General features: G+C 39.1%; 1 protein-coding gene across 3 annotated transcripts in view; it reads left to right on the forward strand.

Annotated features, from left to right (window-relative positions):
• Positions 1-22,357, forward strand: part of ADAMTS16 (ADAM metallopeptidase with thrombospondin type 1 motif 16) — a 180,502-nt gene that overhangs the window by 73,206 nt on the left and 84,939 nt on the right. For all 3 annotated transcript variants that reach the window (XR_012414501.1, XM_005556567.5, XM_045393523.3), the window contains exons 11-13: positions 11,182-11,277; positions 20,128-20,276; positions 22,008-22,180. Coding sequence is in view for 2 of the 3 variants with exons in the window: in XM_005556567.5 (XP_005556624.3) it covers positions 11,182-11,277; positions 20,128-20,276; positions 22,008-22,180 (418 nt within the window). In the remaining variant the exon portion in view is untranslated. The remainder of the gene's footprint in view (positions 1-11,181; positions 11,278-20,127; positions 20,277-22,007; positions 22,181-22,357) is intronic.

Consider the following 22,357-nt stretch of genomic DNA (forward strand, 5'->3'; position numbering starts at 1 on the left):
AGCTCCCCCAGAGTTCAATTCCAGCTCTGTGCCAGAACTGGATCCTTATCTCCTCGGCTGGGGAGTCCCAGACTGGAACAAGAGCTGTAAATCCGTCAGCAGCAGCAGCAGCCATTCTCAATAGTGCCTTTTCTTGTGGGCAGAAGATGTGAATTCCCTAAGAAATTTTTTTTTCAGTGTTACTCTTCTTTGTTTGTTAAGGAAAATGGACAAAAAATTAATGTTTTTTTTTTTTTTTTTTTCCCAAAGGTAGGATCTTCTAGATCATGCTTCTGGTTTCCATGGTAGTTAGCTTTGTGACCACAGACTGTGTCATTCATGGTGCCCTGGTGTCATTTGGAAAACATAGGCAATGAAAAGTTAAATGCAAGGTGCATTTTTATTCTTGAGGAAATATTTACATGCAGAGAAACACACTCATTTTACATGTGCAATCTGAATGTTAACAAATGTATTCTCCTATGTTACTGGCATCTTAATCAAGACACGTTTTATTTACATAAAGCCAGAACCTTCCCTGTGCCCCTCTTTCAACCCCTCCCTGACTCCAGTAAGTAACAATTATTCTCATTTCTATCATAATTGCTAAATGTTGCCTGCTCTTGAACATTATAATTACCTTGCTCCGTATATTAATATTAAAAGTAAATTGTATAATATTTCACCATGAATAAGTGTGATGTTAGCTGTTGGTTTTTATACAGATACCCCTTATCACACTGAGGAAGTTCATCTCTAATCCCAATTCGTTCAGAGATTTTATCACACAATTGTGTTGAATTTTGTCAAATTTTTTCCTACATCTATTGATATAGTTATATTGTTTCCTCCTTTGTTCTGTTACTGTGGTGAATTACATTGATTGATCTTTAGTTTTTTCCATTGGACTTTGAATGTTAAGTCAATCTGCATTCCTGGGATGACCTCACTAGGTTGTGATCTATTGTTCATTTCTATAATCTGCTGAGTTGATTTGCTAATATTTGCTCATGATTTTTACATTTGTGTTCTTGATTGATATTATTGGGAAAATTCTTTCTCATAATTTCTTTTCAAGAATTGATTATCAGAGTTGTGCTGACCTAATAAAATCAGTTGACAGTATCCCCTCCTCTTCTGTTTTCTTAAAGAGTTTGAAAAAGGTTGGTGTTGTTTCTTCCTTAAATGTTGATTAGAATTCACCAGTGAGTTCTGTGTATGAAAAGGTTTTTGTAATTACTGATTCAACTACACTAAGAGATAAAGCGTTATTCAGAAGACCCTCCTAGCTAGACTGATCAAATTCATTGGAAAAAGTAAAGAAATCATTAAAAGTGACATTAAAGGAGATATTTTTTCAACAAATGACTATGAATTCCTTTAATTACTGTAAGATCTATAATGATATATCCTCTTTCATTCCTCGTAATGATAATATGTATTTTAAAATCTTTTTTTTCTTATCAGTCTAGTTAGGAGTTTATCATATTAATCCTTTCAAAAACATCAATATTGGCCTTAATGTTAATTTTTAAAATTTGTTTGTTGGATTCTTTTCTATTTCACTAAGTTCTGTTTTGTCTTTATTATATTCCAAGGCTGAGTATGCATGTCTTTTTCGTGCTCTTTGAAGTAGCAGCTTGAATCATTGACTTTAAAACTTTCTTATTTTCCTAATATAACCATTTAATATATGTAAAGCTATTCATGTCTTTCTAAGCACATTTGCTGTATTCTGAAAATGTTTACATATTGGGTTTTTAATATTATTAAGCATATCTTCTAATTTAACTAGTAACTTCTTCATTAACCAACATATTATGTAGAAATATATTAAATATTATTTAATTGCCAAATAATTCTCCAGATAGCTTATTAGTTTTGATTTCTAATTTCATAATTTTGTTAAGAGAATATACTCTGCATATTCTTTTGAAATGTATTGACACATATTTCATAGCTTAGCATATGATCTATGTTGGTGAACATTCTGTGGAGATTTGAATATAAATTCTGCAGTGGTTGGGTAGAATATTCAAGAAACAACTATTTTTAAAATAATATTTCTTACACCTTCTGCATCATCCATCATATTTCCTACTTGTTCCATCAATTTCACAAAGATGAGTGTTAAAATCTCCAGCAATGATTACATATGTTTCTATTTCTCATGTTAGTGCTATTAGTTTCTGTTTTATATATTTTGAAGTTTCACAATTAGGTGCAGATACATTTAGAATGGCTATGTCTTCTGACTCTTTTCACATTGTAAAATACCCTCCTTTATTGTTGGGTAATATTACTTTGCTTGAATTCTACTTATCTGATATTAATATAGCCACATCAGCTCACTTGGGATTTCTCTTTGCATGATCACTTTTTCCATTCTTTTACTTTCAATTGATGTGTGTGTTTGTATAAAATGTGTCTGCTGTAAACATCCTTTTGCCTAGTATTGCTTTTCTGTTCATTTGAACAGTCTCTGACCTTTCACCAGCATGTTTAATCTCTTTATATTTAATGTAAAAATTATATAGTAGATTTAAATCTACCATTTTGCTATTTGTTTTCTATTAGTCTCATTTCTGTTTTGTTTCTCTGTTCTCTTTCTTCTGCCTTCTTTTAGATTAAACTATTTTTTTAATTTAGTATTTTACCTTGACTTGCTTTTTAACTGTACTTCCTTATGTTAATTTATAGTGGTTGCTTTAGAGATGACAGCATGCATCCTTAGAGCCTAGGTAGAATTAACGTTGTGCCTACTTTCTGCAAAATGCAAGGTCCTTACAACAAATAAGTCCACGCCTCCCTCTTTTTCAGTCATTGACATGTATTTCATTTCCCTGCAAATTAAATGCCACAAAATGCAATGTTGTAGTTTTTGTTTTAAAATAGCTGCTTTTAAATAAGACAAGAAATTAGACCATCTTTTATATTTACTGTTTAGTATCTCTGTTTTCCTATAGGTCTGTTTCAAAGTGATATCGTTTCCCTAAGGCCTAAAGAACTTCCTTTAGTATTTATTCTAGCATGTAGCTGCTAACCGCGAATTATCTTCAGTTTTCTTTATCTGAAAATGTCGAGAATTCATCCTCGGTTTTGAGGATGAAAAGTGTTTAGATAAATCAGTGAAATATACCTTTGGCTTATTGTAAGTTTAGTTCCAGAATTCCATTTTTTATAGTTTCTGTTTATGTTCTGCATTTTCCCATTTATTCATTTATTATCTCTACTTTTTCTTGAATAGTATATTATTTTATGTTATAGGTATTTCTATTATATTATGTTATTACATATAAGGTGAGTCCTTTTGATCCCCGAAGACTTTGTTTTATTCTTCATTAGGGCTCATCTCTTTCTGTTTTCTCTGGGCCCTGTGGTGTAGCCGGTACTCTCGTGTGTGGTTCTTCTCCATGAGGCATGGACTTCTGGGCTTTCCACTGAATGCCCAGGATGCTCATTGAGGTCTCTCTACTCTGTGTGAGCCAAAACTCTAGTTTCTCCCAGCCCTAGGCATCCTGTCTTGAAGCCCTCATCAGCTTTCAGCCTGCAGCTGTGGTCCTCTGCTAGGCCACCCGGAATATCCTCCTATGTGGCAGCTGCTCACCCCTTACCATTAGGACCTGTAGCAAATCCTAAGACAGACACCTGGGACCCCCAGCCCAATGTAACATTTTTCCATATGAGCCGACTCTCAATTAGCTACTGAACAGGCCTCAACTCTGACCTCTGCATCCTCCAATCAGTGAGACTGCTATCATCCCCCTGTGATGCACCTCCCCACAGCAAGGGTCTGCAAAGTGCTCCCAGGAAGAGAGGTGGGCAAATGTGGCATTCTCCTACGTGTTTTCCTTCTCTTGAGCATCACAGTACTGTGTTGACTATTGTCAAGACCTAAAACAATTGGTCCATATATGTGGTGTATATAATTTCATAGTTTTGTGGCAGTTTTGTTTTGTTTTGCAGAAAAGTGAATTTGATACCAGTTACTTTACAGTGGACACTAGAAGTAAAGTATCTTTTAAAATTAAACAAACAATACATCCATTAAAATCACATCATGTCAGATCATTCCTTATGATATAACATGTTCTTTAACACAAACTTTATGTGTTTATTTATTTATTTATTTATTTATTATTTATTTTGATGGAGTCTTGCTCTATCACCCAGGTTGGAGTGTAGTAGCACCATCCCAGCTCTCAGCTTACTGCAACCTCTGCCTCCCAGGCTCAAGCCTCAGCCTCCTGAGTAGCTAGGATTACAGGCACATGCCAGCATGCCCAGCTAATTTTTTGTTGAGACAGTGTTTCACCATGTCGGCCAGGCTAGTCTTGAATTCCTGACCTCAAGCAGTTCGCCTGCCTTGGCCTCCCAAAGTGCTGGGATTACAGCTGTGAGCCACCGCACCCAGCTTTGTATTTTCTTTTAAAAATTAAAAGCTATTTGTGTGGCCAGTAACTCTCAGTCATCAAATCTCAAAATTACATATGGCGTGGCAGTTAAGAGATTTTTTTTATTTTCTATGTGAATTGAAACATCTCAGAACAATTTAAACTGTAAAACTTATTTTTTTAAATAAGCACCTGCTGAATTGTTATTTAAAAGGGCCTATTTTGTTCAGACATAATGTAGAGATCAGGAAGTTTCTTAGTGGGAGGATATAAAACAAGAAATAACAATAAGAAGCAAATGACCCAGTGCCCAGACCAGCCCTGGGCACAGTAGACTCACTCAGAAATATACTAATCTAGATGATGGATGGATGATATTTTAGGAAGGGATAAATCTGTTTTAAATACCTAACACTATTTAGTTTGAAAAGTGAATAGACAATGTAAATGCGTATGCATCCTTTTTTTGTATATGTGAATGTATATTTGGTGTATATGTATGTTTACATACTTACATATAATACAGGGCACATATATGACAATGGATTTTTCTGTCCACTGATGTGGAGTAATAATCAGGATTAGTAATAAAAGCATCTCACTACTTGAAAAATAATGACAATGCACTGTATATCTGACTGTAACATCGATTGTAACTGCATTCTTTTTTTCCATAAGTTATTGGGGTACAGGTGGTATTTGGTTACATGAGTAAGTTCTTTAGTGGTGATTTGTAGGATTTTGGTGCACCTATAACCCGAGCAGTGTACACTGCACCATATTTGTAGCCTTTTATCTCTCGGCCCCACTCCCACTCTTCCCCCCAAGTCCCCAAAGTTCATTGTATCATTCCTAGGCCTTTGTGTTATCATAGCTTTGCTCCCACGTATCAGTGAGAACATACAATATTTGGTTTTCCATTCCTGAGCTACTTCACTTGGAACCATAGTCTCCAATCTCATCTGGCTCACTGCAAATGCTGTTAATTGATTCCTTTTTATGGCTGAGTAGTATTCCATCATGTATATACACCACGGTTTCTTGATCCACTTGTTGATTGATGGCCATTTGGGTTGGTTTCACAATTTTGCAATTGTAAATTGTGCTGCTATAAACATGCGTGTGCAAGTATCTTTTTGAATAATGGCTTCTTTTCCTCTGGGCAGATACTCAGTAGTGGAATTGCTGGATCAAATGGTAGTTCTACTTTTAGTTCTTTGAGGAATCTCCACACTTTTTTCCATAGTGGCTGTACTAGTTTACATTCCCACTAGCAGTATAGAAGTGTTCCCTGTTCACTGCATCCACACAAACATCTACTGTTTTTTGATTTTTTGGTTATGGCCATTCTTGCAGGAGTAAGGTGGTATTGCGTTGTGGTTTTTATTTGCATTTCCCTGATCATTAGTGATGTTGAGTAGTTTTTCACGTTTCGGCCATTTGTATATCTTCTTTTGAGAACTATCTATTTATGTCCTTAGCCCATTTTTTTAATGGGATTGTGTATTTTTTTCTTACTGATTTGTTTGAGTTCATTGTAGATTCTGGATATTAGTCCTTTGTCAGATGTATAGATTGTGAAGATTTTCTCTCACTCTGTGGGTTGTCTGTTTACTCTGCTGACTATTCCTTTTGCCACGCGAAAGCTCTTTAGTTTAATTAGGTCCCAGCTATTTATCTTTGTTTTTATTGCATTTGCTTTTGGCTTCTTGGTCATGAAATTCTTTCCTAGCCAATGCCTGAAGGGTTTGTCCAATGTTATGTTCTAGAATTTTTATAGTTTCAGGTCTTAGGTTTAAGTCCGTAATCCATCTCGAGTTGAAGAATGTGGTACAGACAATTTGAGGAAGTGAATCTGGTGGTGTGCCATTCACAATATTGAAGCACCACAATACGGTTTCAGCCCAGCCATCGGAAAATGTTGGTTTTACCTGGGGTGTTATGTTGTGATGATAAACCTTAACCAAGTTTATATTACTGAAATTGGTCTTTGTGAACATAACTCTTAAATTATGGACTAGAATGAAAAGAGAGAGGCTTCGTTAAAGGTAGTGTACCTTAGCTGCAAAGATAAAGCAAGAGTGAATACTCTGCATAGGTTTGGCTCTTTTCTATCCAAGTTAGGTATTTGTTATTAAAAACATGTTGTCTTCATCGTGTACCTATCATGCTTTGTCAGTGTTGCTTCGGTGGCCTGACCCTGCAATCTGAAACATAAGTCACCAGAATTGCTTTGAAATTTGATCACCTCAGCATCTTAGGTACTGCTGTTAAACTGGGAGTTCCCCCAACACCCAGCAAGTCTTACATTCCAACTGCCTGGACTCTAGAACCATGTTTAATAGGATCTTTGTTCCAAGAAGACTCTGAAGTTTCATTAAGGATATAATGACCTACAACAATAGTGCTTTAATAAAATCATGGTATGTTATGTACCATGAAGTTAGCAGTTAAGTCAAACTGATAAAGTTGGAGGGAACAATTGGTTTTTGGCTGTTCATTTGTAGTTTACTTTTTTTTAAAACTTTTTCTATTTAATGTTTATGGATACATAATTGTTGCACATATTTATGGGGTACTTGTAATACATTGATACTAAAACAGAAGAGTTCCCTTTTCCTTCTTGCAGGACACGCAACAGGGTTGTGGCTCACTCCTCTGCACCCCTCTGCTCAAACCCCTAGGGGGAGCATGCAGACAGGCAGGTACAGAGACTATGGGGAGCACTCTTGGGCTTCGGTCCCATGGCCGCCTCTAGGAGTGGTGTCTGCAACTCCCAGAACTCCCAAAGCCCAAGTAGGCATGTGTTACGTGCTCTCCTTCAGCTTCGCCATCTGTGGACGACTTGTGTTAACCAGCTCGATAAACCCTCTGCCTTATTCCAAGGGCAGCGGACCAGTGTGACAGCTTTCTGTATCCCAAGCTCTCTCCCAGTGTACTGGAAAAATTGGGTCACCCCCGTGGCCTCGAAGATGAGTGCGAGGTTTTATTGAGTGATGGAGGTGGCTCTCAGCAAGATAGTTGGGGAACCGGAAGAGCAGGATGGAGTGGGAAGATGGTCTTCCCCAGGAGTCAGGCTGCCCAGTGGCCAGACCCTTCTCTGGCTGCCCCCAGCTGAATTCCCCTTAGCATCCAGACATCCCTCCTCTCTTCCTTTGCTGCGTCATTCATCTTTCCGCCGTCACTGGTCTGCCAGTCTGCTGGTGTCTGCTGGTCTGTTCCTCTGCTTTTCTTGACCACGTTCAGCCACTGTGTGTGCCCATTAAGATCTCAGGTTTCTGTGGGCACAGGATCAGGGGCATGGCAGGCCAGAGTAGTCTTGGAAAATGTCACATTTGGGCATGAAAACAGGAGTGTCTGTTCTCACTTAGGTCTGTGGGCACAGGTCTGAGGGTGGAGTCCTCTCCAGGGACCCTGCCTTTTCTAATCAGCACCTCCCTGCCACCTCCCATATCAGTACAGGCATATAATGTGTAATGTTCAAAGCGGAGAAACTGGAATATCCTTACCTTAAATGTTCATCATTTCTTTGTGTAAGGAACATCACACTCTTCTAGTTATTTTGAAATATACAATAAATTGTTAACTATCGTCACCCTATGGTCCTACTAAACATTAGGTGTTATTCCTTTTATCTAACTGTATTTTTGAACCCACTAACCAACTCTTCTTTATTCCTCCCATCCCCCTCCACTACACTTCTCAGCCTCTGGTAACCATCATTCCACCATTATGAAATCCATTTTTTCACTTCCATATGTGAGTGAGAATGTACACTATTTTTATTTTGTCATCACAACTCTTTAAGACACTATAGTTTTTATTTGTTTGTCTGGGACAGAGTGTCATGTTTATTAAATGGCAGGGAAGTACATCTATAGGATATCAAGGTCCCAAATGATGTTTTAAATGTCGAAAGACAATACCATAGGTTATGTGATTTTCAAGTTTCTTCTAACTTTGTGATTTATTCCAGCCTTGAGGACTGGAGTTGGGGATTGAGCAGGCTCCAAAATGAGGCTGAAAAACAGAGATGGCATGAGCCGAGTCACAGACTGAATTAGAGAGCCACATGATTTGGCAGTGAGCTGTCACCAGCATCCTATATTTGAAGGCTTTATACTTTAAAAAGTTGAAAGCCCATCCCTTTAACAGTATCTTCATCAGTATTTATTCTGCAAAATGCTCCCCCAAAACTACAACATAAGAATATTCTGAAATTACTCTGAATGGTAGTCTGAATCGTGTTCATCTTAAGTCATCTTTGGCTTTTTATGATCACAGTTTCCTGATTCTTGCTAATGTTATTGTACGTAAAGTTTTCCTGGTCCTCTGTCACTGGTTTTTACAGGAGCAAATGAGTACATATTCAATGTGCCCAGAAAGCATTTATTGAAAGATGAGTAGCAAGCACTGTACCAGATAATGATAAGGAACGTAGTAAAAAAATTTTAACATTTTAAAACACAATTTACCTTGTATTATCTTGAGTAGTCTTAGAAACAGCCCTGTGAATGAGGACCCTAACTCCCTAAGGTCACAGTAGTCACACGGCAGAGCCCTGAACGCAGATGGAGACCTGTGCCATTGTCTCCTCGAGCCCTTAAAGTGAGAAAGGAAATGTGAAGTGCCTTCGTGCCTTTACTTTGGGTGCCAGGCCCTGAGGCGAACACATTACCTATAACCACAGCATTTGGCCCCCAGGACAAGTCGACGATTCGATGTTGTTATCCTCATGTGCACACTGAGGACTCAGGGGTCCTGCCTGCCCAGATCTGCCTGCAAAATCTACACTGGATCTGCTTGTCTGCCTAGGAATCCCAAACTCTACTAGACCATTGTGGCCATCTCCCAGATCACCCAACCACACGAGCAGCTTCTGCTTTCACATTCATTCATTCATTCATTCAGTATGAAGGAATCTGCTTTCACACTCATTCATTCATTCCTTAGGTATGCGTGCTCAGCCTCCTGAAGCAGGAGGTTTCTATGCCCCGTCAGTCCAGGAGGTCTCTGTGAGCCACCCAGGGGCTGCCCCACCTCTCTCCCTAGCTCTGGTTCTGACCTATCATATTGCCACCCAGACATCGAGCCGGTGTGCACAGGCTGTGGTTTTAAGGAAGTTTATTTTTATCCTGGCATTCTATCAAGTTGTCATTCCTGCAAGCAAATAGAACTGTCCAGTTGTCTATTTGGAGAATTACATTCAGGGCCCTTGAATTCATGGATTCCTTGGTTTCTGCATACACTTTTTATCTCTAAACACCATTCTGGCCAAGAACAGAGGCCCCTGACACCATATACTAATGAACATAATTAAAGCCTGTCTGAAGGAGAGCAAACCAGGGTGCTCAGCAGCAGTCTTCATGGGAGCAGCCATAGGAGCATCACTGTCTGTTCCCTGCTGACAAAGACCTCAGCCAGGCAAAGCCCTGGCTGTCAACACAACACACCACAAGGGCGAGGATCCCAGGGGACGCAAAAGATCATGACATTTAATTGCACAGTGATTGTAACCATATGAGATTTTAAACCATAGCACAATATGAAAGCAATTGATATCTGAATTAAAACACTGAACGTTTACTTGTTAATATTTCAAGCTCCGAAATCTGGTTTATTAGTGAAGGAGATACAGCCAGGGAAAATATGAAGCTGTGTCTTTAATAAATACCTTAACTTCTAAGTATATAATGAAATACATGCAGGAGATTTAAGAACTAGTGTTAAAACCCTTCATGAGATGACTCACACAATGCAGAAAACCTTCTTTTCACATGATTGAAATATGGAGTGAGATCACCATGCAGCAAAGTGCCATCTTCCCAGCTGCACTACGTTGATGTGCTTCACTGCCTGCATTTTCCTCATAACATGAATCACCCAGTAGAGGCAGCCATGTAATTTATTGGGGAATAATGCAGCACTTGTTTAAATATTCTGAACAGTTGTGCAGACAATTTAAGAAATGTTTTCAACATGTCTAGTTGAGTCTACCACCAGCATTCCAGAAGGTTCCATCATTTCACAAGTCCTACTGTTTGCCCTTCATTGAGACATTCCTTTGAACTCAGTAAAAACAATTCCTTGCACTTGGAGAGTCTTTTATAGTTTATAAATCTTTATCACTGGGGCATCTCTTTCTGTATGTGCTAATTGGTGATTTACGGCAAATTCCTTCTTTACCCTATGAAAACCAAGAAGCAAAGAGGGTCATATTCACAATGGAACCTCTTGCCTGGCAAGATGCCTCACATATTTTAAGCTTTAATCACAGATTTGGGGATGGTAGATGCATGGTGAAATGGTTGGATGGATGGATGGATGGATTAATGGATGGATGGATGGATGGATAAATAGATGGACAGATGGACGGATGGACAAGCTAACAAGCATCCTAAACATTCTTAATTTAAAAATAAGAATTCAGACTTGGAGAGATTCATGGAAGGTGGGATTGAGAAGGATACATTATGAAATATTAAGTTTAGGTTTTTTAACTTTTCATAGTTTTCTGCAGTGTCTGAATTAAGCATATTTTACATTTTAATTTAGAAAACATAATTTTGTTAAATAGATAATATATAAATAAAACAAATAAAGTATAAGAGATGGAATTAATTTGAACCAAGTCTAGAACATGAGTCTCCTTACTCCTCACTCTATTATATGCTATCATATTGCTAAGTAGGCATTTGCTTGTAAATTATATCTGTTGTTTTCACCTTAAATCTCTCAGTGATATTTTTATTGTAGATGAATGGACAATATGATGTAATCCTAATGACCTTTTAAAAAATTTCTTTAGGACATCTGTAAAGCCCTGTGGTGCCATCGTATTGGAAGGAAATGTGAGACTAAATTTATGCCAGCAGCAGAAGGCACTATTTGTGGGCATGACATGGTAAGAAGCTAACTATAGGTATAGCATCGTCTTCAGATGCTAGTCTTTCAACCCATGCATCTTTACTCCTCTTGCATAGGTATTTTTAAAACATGTATTTCTCATATACATATGCATACCCATGCTCCTATCAAACACTGTGTTTATTTTATATTGATAATGTGAAGAGGAATCCTTTTCTCACTTTTGTGAAAATAAAATTGATGAGCTACCTGGAATTCATAGACACAGAAATCAGACAATAGATGATGACAGATTCAGTCTATTGAAGGGAAACGTTAAGCCATTGATGACCATTTATCATGAAAAGGAACAGCATTAAACAGTGCTGTGAAAGTCACAGAACATCAGTTTGAAGACCCTGGAGCACATCATTTTCACCTATTGTTGCCCCTGTGAGAAGAGAGGGCGCTATAGTAGAGAAAAGAAGAAGTATACAAGATGTTGCAGCAATGTGGATGCAGTTGGAGGCCGTTCATTACCCTAGGCAAACTAATGCGGGAACAGTAAACCAAATACTGCATGTTGCTACTTATAAGCAGGAGCTAAACACTGAGTACACATGGACACAAAGATGGGAACCATATGCCCCGGGGACTACTTGAGGGGGGATGGTGGGAGGGGGCAAGAGTTGAAAAAGTATCCCATATTATACTCGCTGCACGGGTGATGAAGTTATTCAAGCGCCAAACTTTAGTGACATGTACCCTCCCCATGTAACAAATCTGTACATGTACCCCTGAACCTAAAATAAAAGTCGGAAAAAAAAAAAAAGAAATATACAGGATAACAAGTTTATTACTAAATGGTAAAGAATGACAATTTCATTATTAAAACTTTAAAAGATTAGCATAATACTCCATAATAATATTTTAATTCTTTTGATTTAACTTGTAATTGCATTTTTTAAATGTAAAAGACTATTGATGAAGAAAGAAAGATCCTGGACCCAAATTATCACTATAAGTATTTTTGCTTTTTATGTATCTGAGGTTTTTAGTGGCATTAGTGAATATGAAATGATATTTAGGCATTGATCTAGTACAGTATTTGAACATGCCTAAATACCATTGTTCTATTATGTTTAAATACCAAAGAAAATACATCACATCTTACACATATTCAAATGTGACTACAGGCAGAAAGGTTTTAAAATGTTGACAACAACGCTAACACATGTTTTCAGGTTAAATTATTGCAGTGCCAACTGAAGAAATGAACAGAAATAAGATAAACTTCTTGAGAATAGCCCCCTGCCACCATTCATTCTGGGCACATTGCTAATATGCTTTTTTTTCAGTTCCTCAAAGGGCATGAGATTGATCATTGAATTCTTCTAATTCATTGAATTGTGCTAGTGATCCAGTGATACAGTTGATTTAATCCGTAATACGTAATGTAATAGCAATGCTTTCAGTTTCTTGAAAGAAAATGAGTATAATGAGATATGGCGTGGAAGTTCTAATTGTCAAAGGACATCAGGTAATTTACTTGAATGTTATGCTGCAGATAATCATGACTTTTCTTCTGTCATTGATTAAAATGGATTCCTCAGGTGGTCATTTGAAAAATTATGCCTATTTCTTAAAAGACCAACAGCCTTTTTGACGTTGCCCTTGAGCTATTGCCTGCACGAAACAGGAGGTGGTTCTCCAGGCATCCTGCTGTGTTTGTGGTCAGGTGCTACTTTTTCCCAGGTAATGTAGTTATGATGCTCTTTCAAAATAACCTGTATGTTCTGGTTACATTTTATTTATCTCAAAAGCACCATTAAATTAATTTCCATTGATATTTGACATTATTTTCCCTTGTATTTCAAATATAGCTTTTTCCTTTTTACTGAAAAAAAAAAAAAAAGGCTATATTGACATAGAGTAGGTTCCTATAAATTACACAGCTGAACCATGGTCCAAAGCAATAAAGTGTTCTGTCCAGGGTACTTGGTTGTTCAGTGGCCAATGTGGGACTCTGTAAGTCAAAGCAAATAACTGAGGCAAATCTCAATGAATGTAGAGGTTTACTTTTCCAAAGTTGAGGATGTGCTCTAGGAGAAGGTGGGACAAAAATCACAGGGGCACCTGTGACTCCTGCTCTTTCCAAAGAGGACTTTGATGACTTCAATATTTAAAGAGGAAAGAGGCCAGGCCTGGTGGCTCACACCTGTAATCCCAGCACTTTGGGAAGCTGAGACGGGCGGATCATGAGGTAAACAGATCGAGACCATCCTGGCCAACATGGTGAAACACTGTCTCTACTAAAAGTACAAAAAATAGCTGGGCCCGGTGGCAGGTGCCTGTAGTCCCAGTTACTCGGGAGGCTGAGGCAGGAGAATCACTTGAAGCCAGAGATGGAGGTTGCAGTGAGCCAAGATCGTGCCACTGCAATCCAGCTTGGGCAACAGAAGGAGAGTTGGTCTCAAAAAACAAAAACAAAAACAAAAGCAAAAACAAGAAAAAACAAAAACAAAAACAAAGGAAAGAGAAGCAAGGAAAGCAGGAAAGAAGAAAAGAGGGGAGAGTAGGCAAATGAGGCCAGCAGGTACATTCTTTTGAAGCTTCAGTCAACACTCACTGAATCCACATTTTACATGTGAGTGGAGATTGAGGATTTGTGAGGATAAAGAAAACAGAGTCAAGGAAGCAGGCAAATATGCATTTGTCTGGGGTGGGTGGAGAAGTGAGTTTTAGTCTTGTCTTTGTCCTGTATCTGTGAAGATAATTAATTCACATGATCATGGTGAAATTAATTCATTAATTCATATGGTCATGGTGAAATTAATTCATTAATTCATATGGTCATGGTGAAATTCAACAGAGCTCTGTTTTGGGGTAAAGATTTGGAGGCCCACAAAGAATTTCCTTGTGAGTAATTTGTGAGGGAGGCTGCCCGTGGAGACACGTGGCCTTCCATCTTCGCAGCTCCCTAGAAACAAAATGGGAGGTGGTTTTTGCACGACACAGTTCTCAAGCTTAACTTTTCCTTTTGGTATAGTGAGTGTGAAGTTCCGAGATTTTATTTTCCTTTCATACATTGTATTTTCTCAGGCTGCTAACAAAGACATACTTGAGGCTGGATAATTTATAAAGGAAAGAGGTTTATGGACTCACAATTCTACATGACTGGGGAGGCCTCACAATCATGGTAGAAGGCAAAGGAGAAGCAAAGTTATATCTTACATGGCGGCAGGCGGGAGGGAGCTTGTGTAGGGGAACTCTCATGTATAAAACTATCAGATCTCATGAGACTTATTCGCTATCATGAGACCACCATGGGAAGGACCCACCCCCATGATTCAATTACCTCCTACCGGGTCCCTCCCATGATGCATGGGAATTGTAGCTACAAGTCAAGATGAGATTTGGGTAGGGACACAGCCAAACCATGTTAGACATCCAAGTCTCACGTAAACAGTCCCTTTTGATATTAGTCGTGTGTCTGTGTGTCATTGTCATTGGTTTGCATGTGCCCCTGTGGTTTATCAGTTTAGATGTGTGTGCGGCCAGCGGTCAGTATCCCAATGTTGTTCTTCTTGATGGGACCCCGTCTCCTCTCTCTGCTACTAAGGATGCTGCTGAGGCTCCACAGTGGTTGTATGAGGTGGTAACATAGACTGATATTTATTTCATTTTTAATGCCAAATGCTAAACTTAGTGCATTGTGTATATTTCATCCTCAAAGCAGCCCTACAGGTAGCCTAGTGCAGTCCCCACTGGACATTCTAGAGCTCTTTTGGGAAAGGCCCTGGGTTCCTCTGTGATCACCCCAGGAGAAATCCAGGGCAAGGGGCAGGGGCCACAGTTGAGATGCGTGCCTGAAGGATTCTAGCTCTTCGGTCACTGAGGACCCCTCTTGTGAAATCAAACCAGCTCTCACTATGTGATTCCATCAGGTCCAGTGCTAGGCACTTGGCCTAGTCCTTACATTGAACCCTCCCTCTGAACTCATTCTGGTAGTTTCTATCATCCCTAATTTCAGAAGAGGACACGGGGCTCAGAGCACATGGGTGCCTTCCCCAGGTCACACAGCTCGCAGAGCTCATCTGTGATGCCCGTTTGATGACTCAGTGCTGTTTTTTCTGCTTCGATACACTGCTCCCCTGCATCTGCTGCGTTTAAGTGTGACGTGCTTATTTTGTGAGCAGCAATCACCACAGGCATAGGCACTTTGTTGTGGCATCTTCCTATCTGAGATAAAGCCTTTTTCATAAGTCACAGTATCTGTCAATAAGACACAAAACTGTGATAAAGTCAGTCCTAAGAAACCTAATTGGTATTTCAGTGGAAATCTATATGTATATTTAACATAGCATTCTTAATCTTGACCTGATGGCTTCACCCATCTATTATCTGCCTAAAATTAGATCTAATATTGTGTGTGTGTGTGTGTCTACATGCACCTATATTTCCCACAACCCCCTTAGCAGAAGATATAGTGCTTTCTCATCAGATTCTCAAAGTTTTTTTGTTTTAATACTTTTTAAAATTAGGAAAATCATTTAAGTATACTCTAACAGAAATAGCAAAAGATGTAAAAACCGAAGTTACTTTTGCATCGACTTAATACATGCATATTTTGCTATTTCCTTTCTCATTACTTTTGATTGCAAAAACTGCAATTAATTTTGCATCAGCCTAATACAAGGAATTGCAACAGTCATTATCACAGTAAAAAACTGGAATACTGCAAATGACCATCGATAGAGGACTAGTTGGATAAACACCCTGTGGAATATTATGTATCTGTAAAAATGTGATGAGGGTCGTGTCTATGTACTTCTGTGGAATGAGGTACAGAACAAATTAAGTGGAAAAGTAGGATGGAAAAACATCTGAGTAATATGCTGTCATTTATCAAAGAAAAGTAAATACTAATCAATAGCTATTTGCTTACATTAAAAAGAATAAACCCTAAATGCTGAAAAGCTTGTAATTATTTTAGATAACTTAAAATGCTATTAAATAATCCCTAAACATCAAAGGCAGAATGAAACATTTTGACCTAATGTATCAAGTTGTTGGCTTAACCAGAATCCTAACAGAGGAATTATTTCAAGAGACTTTAAACTCCAGTAATTAGTCTGTGCATTCCAAATGGGATAGATTCAGTGGAGAAAAAAATGCTACAAATAATTTTAAACTGTTTTCAGTAATCACGTTATTGTTGATGGATTTATTTTGCTAGGATAAAGGAAGTACTAAATGTGCTTATGTTGTTAAGAATCAAGATTTTTAATATATAAAAGAGATACATATATAAAATCAAAGAAGTTAAGTACCATTTATAGTCATAAATTTAAAATTAATACATTTCTAAGAACTAATGAAGTATTTTTTCTTTAAAATTAAAATTTTTAAAGATTAAATTAAAATGTAAAGAAAAAATTAAAATTAAAATTTTTAAAGAGGCTACAACCTTTTAATCTAGTTTTCTCAATAAAAGGAGCCAGAACTTCTTATGTAAATGGATGATTCCAGGCCTATAACAAGTGTAAAAAGTGCAGTAGAAGTTCCTCTTCAAAGAGACTTCTCTCCCCATCTAATTAGGAATAAATAGTAACTTCCCTTAGAAGCACAATTTATTCAAAGACCCGCGCTAACATTCTTAGATATCTGCTAGCCATAATAAAGAAATCAATGTACTCTGTGTTCTTAGCTCCCACATTTTAGCCAAATATTTGCCCTGTCATGCTTATACTGGTCCAAGCAAGCATTAGCCCATAGCCTGTTCCTCTTCCTTATTTGAAGGTGCTTTTACCTTTCTCAGCATTCCACAGTTACTTCCTCCTTCCTTTGTTCTCCTCTGCCTTTGCCTCTTTTAAGAAGTTCTAAGGTGCTAACCAATTGGGACAAATAGAGAATGTGAGATCCCATTCCAGCCAATGGAAACCAGACACTGCAGTAGGGTGGATGTGTCAGGTTATAAATGACCCTGTATCCTTTGTTCGGTGTACTCTGGTGGCAAAACTGCTGGCAAGTGTACCCTTTCTGCAGAAAGTAAACTAGCCTTGCTAAGAGATCCTTTGTCTCGGTGAGTGTTGACTTTTTTTAACACCAAGCACCCGTTCCCCACACAAGGAATGTACAAGATGAGCCTGGGATACCTCACTGAGTCAGAAAGCTAGAAGCCTTCCAAAGATGTCTGGCTCCTGTCAAGAGGAAGCTCAAGCAACATTTCCAAAAGAAACATATGACATTAGCATATTTTTCTTTATCATTTAGAGAAAAGCATCATGGTTTTCCTGTACAATCTCAAACTCAGGGTACCAAGGTATTTGATGAAGGTTGCTTTTTCTTAAAAGAAGTAATCCAGACAATCATGAAAAAGAAAAGATTTAGAATATCATTAGTCTTGCAACACTCAAAGATGTAAAGGATCTAGGAAATGATTGTTAATGGCTGCTAAAAGTATTAGTTGGGAAGCTGGGGACCTTTGCCAGTCAGCCTATATTCCCTGAATACTGAAGCATCCTAACACCAACGCTCGAGGCCTTACCAGGCATTCTGTGTGCATATACATAAAGCCTCAATGGTTCAGTCTTGCCAAAAATCCAACTCTGAACCTTACCAATGCCTTGGATCCAATTGCCTGATTGCAGCAGATCTAGGGAACCCAAGACGCAGCCAGCAAGATCAAGAGTATGGGAAACTCCCAACAAACAGATCCATTCCTTTATCACATGAATTCAGGAAAAAGAAAACATCAAAGGAGAGTTCGAATGTGGAGAGAGACATGAGAAGCATGTCGGCTGAATGCAATAAATGAACTGTGTTTTGATTGTGATTCTATGTTAACTGAAAGAAAAATAAAAAAACACCAAATTGGAATTTTGAACACTTACTAGACATTTGATGATATTAAGGACTGATTGTAGGTTTCTAGGTATGACAATGGTGTTGTGGTTATGTTTTTTAATGTTCTTAATTTGGGGAACCCTTCGTGAAAGAGCTTTGAAGAAATGGTTTCAAGTCTGGGAGTCAGTGTTGGGAGAGAGAAAGTGGACGGGCATTTAGGTGAAATGAGACCGGACATGAGTTAATAAATGTTGAGGCAGGACTGCAGATTTCAAGGACTCCTGTGCTATTTCCTCTACTTGTGTGTATCTGTAAATCTTTCATTAAAAAATAAGCTTTTTACAAAAACAGAAGAGTGAAAGCTATTACCATGCCAGTACCCCTTTCTGAGTCTGTGAACTTTGCCAAGTAACAACAGCAAAGTAAATCAACAACGATGTTATGATGTACATTGAGTTTGCTCACAGATTCCTGGTAAAAAACAGTGGTTCTTTGATAAACATCCTGCTTTCGAGACAGCACTCCTGTCTTCCACTAACCTGACCTCATTCTGGGGCTTCAAATCCTGTTCATCTTCGAACCAAGACAGATTTTCCCAGAAATATTTTCAGAGTTATTTAACCTATTGAAATTCTGTTTTCATGTTTCATGTCTCCTGCATTAGAAAGCTATGACCAGACGGTTTTAAGAAAGGGAAAAAAATAAACAACAATGACAAGTAGTACACACCTGGCAGCTCCTTCCTCTCTGCACAACCAGTGCAACCTCCCTCCTGTCCCCACGCCTGTTGGAGGCTGTCTAAGAGTAGGAGCCTATTCCCGGCAATGGGCTTCTCCTTGAGCCTAAGACAGTGGACTTTGTTCTACACCTGGGGCGAGGGCAGGTAGGGATGGAAGAGATGATGTTGTTTTGCTTAAAGAAAAAAATTGACAAATTGAATGGATGAGGCTTTACTCCTCAGAATTTCTTGTTTTTAAATTGAATTGTTCTTACTTAAATAGCATTAAATGGAGCCATTTGAACTGCCATAGTATGTGGCAACACTGGTCAAATATCAGTGTCTTGATATGTGTTACCCTAATATATCATTTAATAATAGAAGTATTACTTTCCTCCTATGGAAGTAGCCTTTCTTTTTTTTCCTCTCTCTCTCTCAGTACAAATCTAGTGGCTCTAAACTTGGAGGTAAAAAGGGACTTGACTTCAGGTCTCCCCAGCCCACAGGCCAAGTTCTTCTTACTCCACCGGGGCCAGGACAAGGGACAAACATCTTCCTTCTTCCTCCCAACAGACAGTCTGGACCTTTAAGATCTTAGAAGTCCACACCAAACCACCCAGGGAACCACCACTGTTGAACACCATGTTAAATAGTGCATAGCGCTGATATGTGGTGCAGTGAATTTGCTACGTGGAATTTAGCATGAATTAAAACGAATGAGCACTTCTCTGGAGAAAGGGGAACAGATAGCATCTCCAGCCTTCGTGGGGAGAGATGAAATTCCACAAGGATTGCTTCATCGCCCTGGAAGCTGCGTGACCTCTAACGTGGCATCGGTTAATCGTCCCAAGGCTCTGAGCCCAGGTGCTTTGGGGTGAAAGCACAGAGCACTGGCCTGAAATGACAAGGTGTTGAGCCATGCGGAGCCCCCAGCTGTGCTTTCCTACCTGAGACTCTCTCTGTTCTGAACATGAGATGTGAAAAGCACCTTGTTTTCAGGACAGGTCAGAGTTCGCTGACTTGGGAGTTAAACAGTGAGACTGAGTATTCAGATAACACTCCTTCATTAAATGTGTTAAGTTTCCAGGAAAGCAGACATTTGAAAATGATTTTTCTATTCATCTTCCCTGTATATAAATTTATAGGAGGATGCTAGGTTTGGAAAGGAAAAAAACAACATTGAATGTACTGTATTTATATTAGGTGCTACTTGAGGGTAGGGAGGCTAACATCTGCATAGTTTGCAAAATTTCCCACTACTCAGCCTTATAGCAGTGGTGAGATGAACCCATCTACCTATCTGTCTGAGTCAAGTCAACTTATTTATGTTGAAAATTTTAGTGGTGCCGGGGAGGACAGTGTGTGAAATATGGTGATGAAGGCCCCAAGCCCACCCATGGCCACTGGTCAGACTGGTCTTCTTGGTCCCCATGCTCCAGGACCTGCGGAGGGGGAGTGTCTCATCGGAGTCGCCTCTGCACCAACCCCAAGTAAGTATGCCTTGACCTCCTTCCGCACAAACGACAATTTCCATGCCATCAACCCTCCAAGCAGTATGCCTGTGTCTCAGCTCTCTCTCTCTCTCTTTTTTTTTTTTTTTTTTTTTTTTGAGATGGAGTCTTGCTCTGTCGTCCTAGCTAGAGTACAGTGGTGTGATCTTGGCTCACAGCAACCTCTGCCTCCTGGGTTCAAGCTATTCTCCTGCCTCAGCCTCCCGAGTAGCTGGGACTACAGGTGCCACCACCTGCCCTGCTAATTTTTGTATTTTTAGTAGAGACATGATTTTACCATGTTGGTCAGTCTGGTCTCGAACTCCTGACCTCAGGTAATCCACCCGCCTTGACTTCCCAAAGTGCTGGGATCATGGGCATGAGCCATCATGCCTGGTCTCAGCTCTTAATAGTAAGTCTGTGCTATGCATATGATTGTAAGAAGCACTGAGTAGGAAAGGTATTTCACTCAAGCATTTCTTAATTGCCTCTCTGTGCTATAACTTAAGATGCTTCTAACTACCTGACCACAGCAAAAAATAACAGCACCAACAGTAACATTCAGGAATTGGATTTTAACCACATTTACTTGACATACCAAGGATCTGATTAAAACAAATAAGTCGTAAGAAAAGTGTATAGAACACAAATAAATAAGATCAATAAGAACAATTTTTGTATGCAGAAAAAAACAAATTTTTAGTTTTCCATCAAATATATTTCCCTTCACAGCAAGTGGTTTAATTTCCAGCTTCTCTAAGAAGTAAGAATGAACGTGAGAAGCATCACCAATGTGGGGAAGTAAAGAGGCTTTGATTTTTTAGTTTTTAAATTTAACTTTCATTTTAAATTCAGGGATAGAGTACAGGTTTGTTACATAGGTAAACTTGTGTCATGGGTGTGTGTTGTGCAGATTATTTCATTGCCCAGGGATTAAACCTAGTATTCATTAGTTATTTTTTGTAGTCCTCTTCTTCCTCCCACCCTCCACCTTCCAACAGGCCTCAGCATGTGTTGTTCCGCTTTATATGTCCTTGTGTTCTCATCATTCAGCTCTGCCTTATAAGTGAGAACATGTAGTATTTGGTTTTCTGTCCCTGCATTCGTTTATTAAGGGTAATAGCCTCCAGGCTCCTTCCACGTTCCTGCAAACAACATGATCTCTTCCTTTTTTATGGCTGCATAGTATTCCATGGTGTATATGTACCACATTTTCATTATCTGGTCTTGTAAAGGATTCACTCAATGGAAAAGGGAGCACAACCTTACCATTCGTGTGCAAGAATGTGTTCTTGACCACTTGGAAATCCACTTTTCCAGCTGGGCGCAGTGGATCCCACCTGTAATCCCAGCTGTTTGGGAGGCTGAGGCAGGTGGATCATGGAGTCAAGAGATCGAGACCATCCTGGCCAACATGGTGAAACCTTGTCTCCACTAAAAATACAAAAATTAGCTGGGCATGGTGGCACATGCCTGTAGTCCCAGCTACTCGAGAGGCTGAGGCAGGAGAATCACTTGAACCCAGGAGGTGGAGGTTGCAGTGAGCCGAGATTGTGCCACTGCACTCCAGCCTGGGCAACAGAGTGAGGGTGTCTCAAAAAAAAAAGAAATCCACTTTCCCTAAGTACCCGCTCTAACACTCTTAGCTTCATCTCTCCAGTAAGCCTAATTTGAAATAATGTAGGTAGCTACTCAAATATGAAAATTCTGACTTCAAAATACACATTCTAGGCCGTCGCATGGAGGGAAGTTTTGCGAGGGCTCCACTCGCACTCTGAAGCTCTGCAACAGTCAGAAATGTCCCCGGGACAGTGTTGACTTCCGCGCCGCTCAGTGTGCCGAGCACAACAGCAGACGATTCAGAGGGCGACACTACAAGTGGAAGCCTTACACTCAGGTGGAAGGTAAATCTCAAACTGCTTTCGGGTAATAAGCCTTATGCTTTACCACCTTTACTTTCTAAAGAAGTATATGATTGACAGTGTGGTGCACAAATAAACCAGATGTCGCTCTGGGAGGTGAGGGTCACATGTTCTCTTCTGGAGGTTAGTTTTATTTTGCCAACCCCACTGTCATGACCT

Source organism: Macaca fascicularis, chromosome 6 (assembly GCF_037993035.2).
Source record: "Macaca fascicularis isolate 582-1 chromosome 6, T2T-MFA8v1.1".
Taxonomy (NCBI): domain Eukaryota; kingdom Metazoa; phylum Chordata; class Mammalia; order Primates; family Cercopithecidae; genus Macaca; species Macaca fascicularis.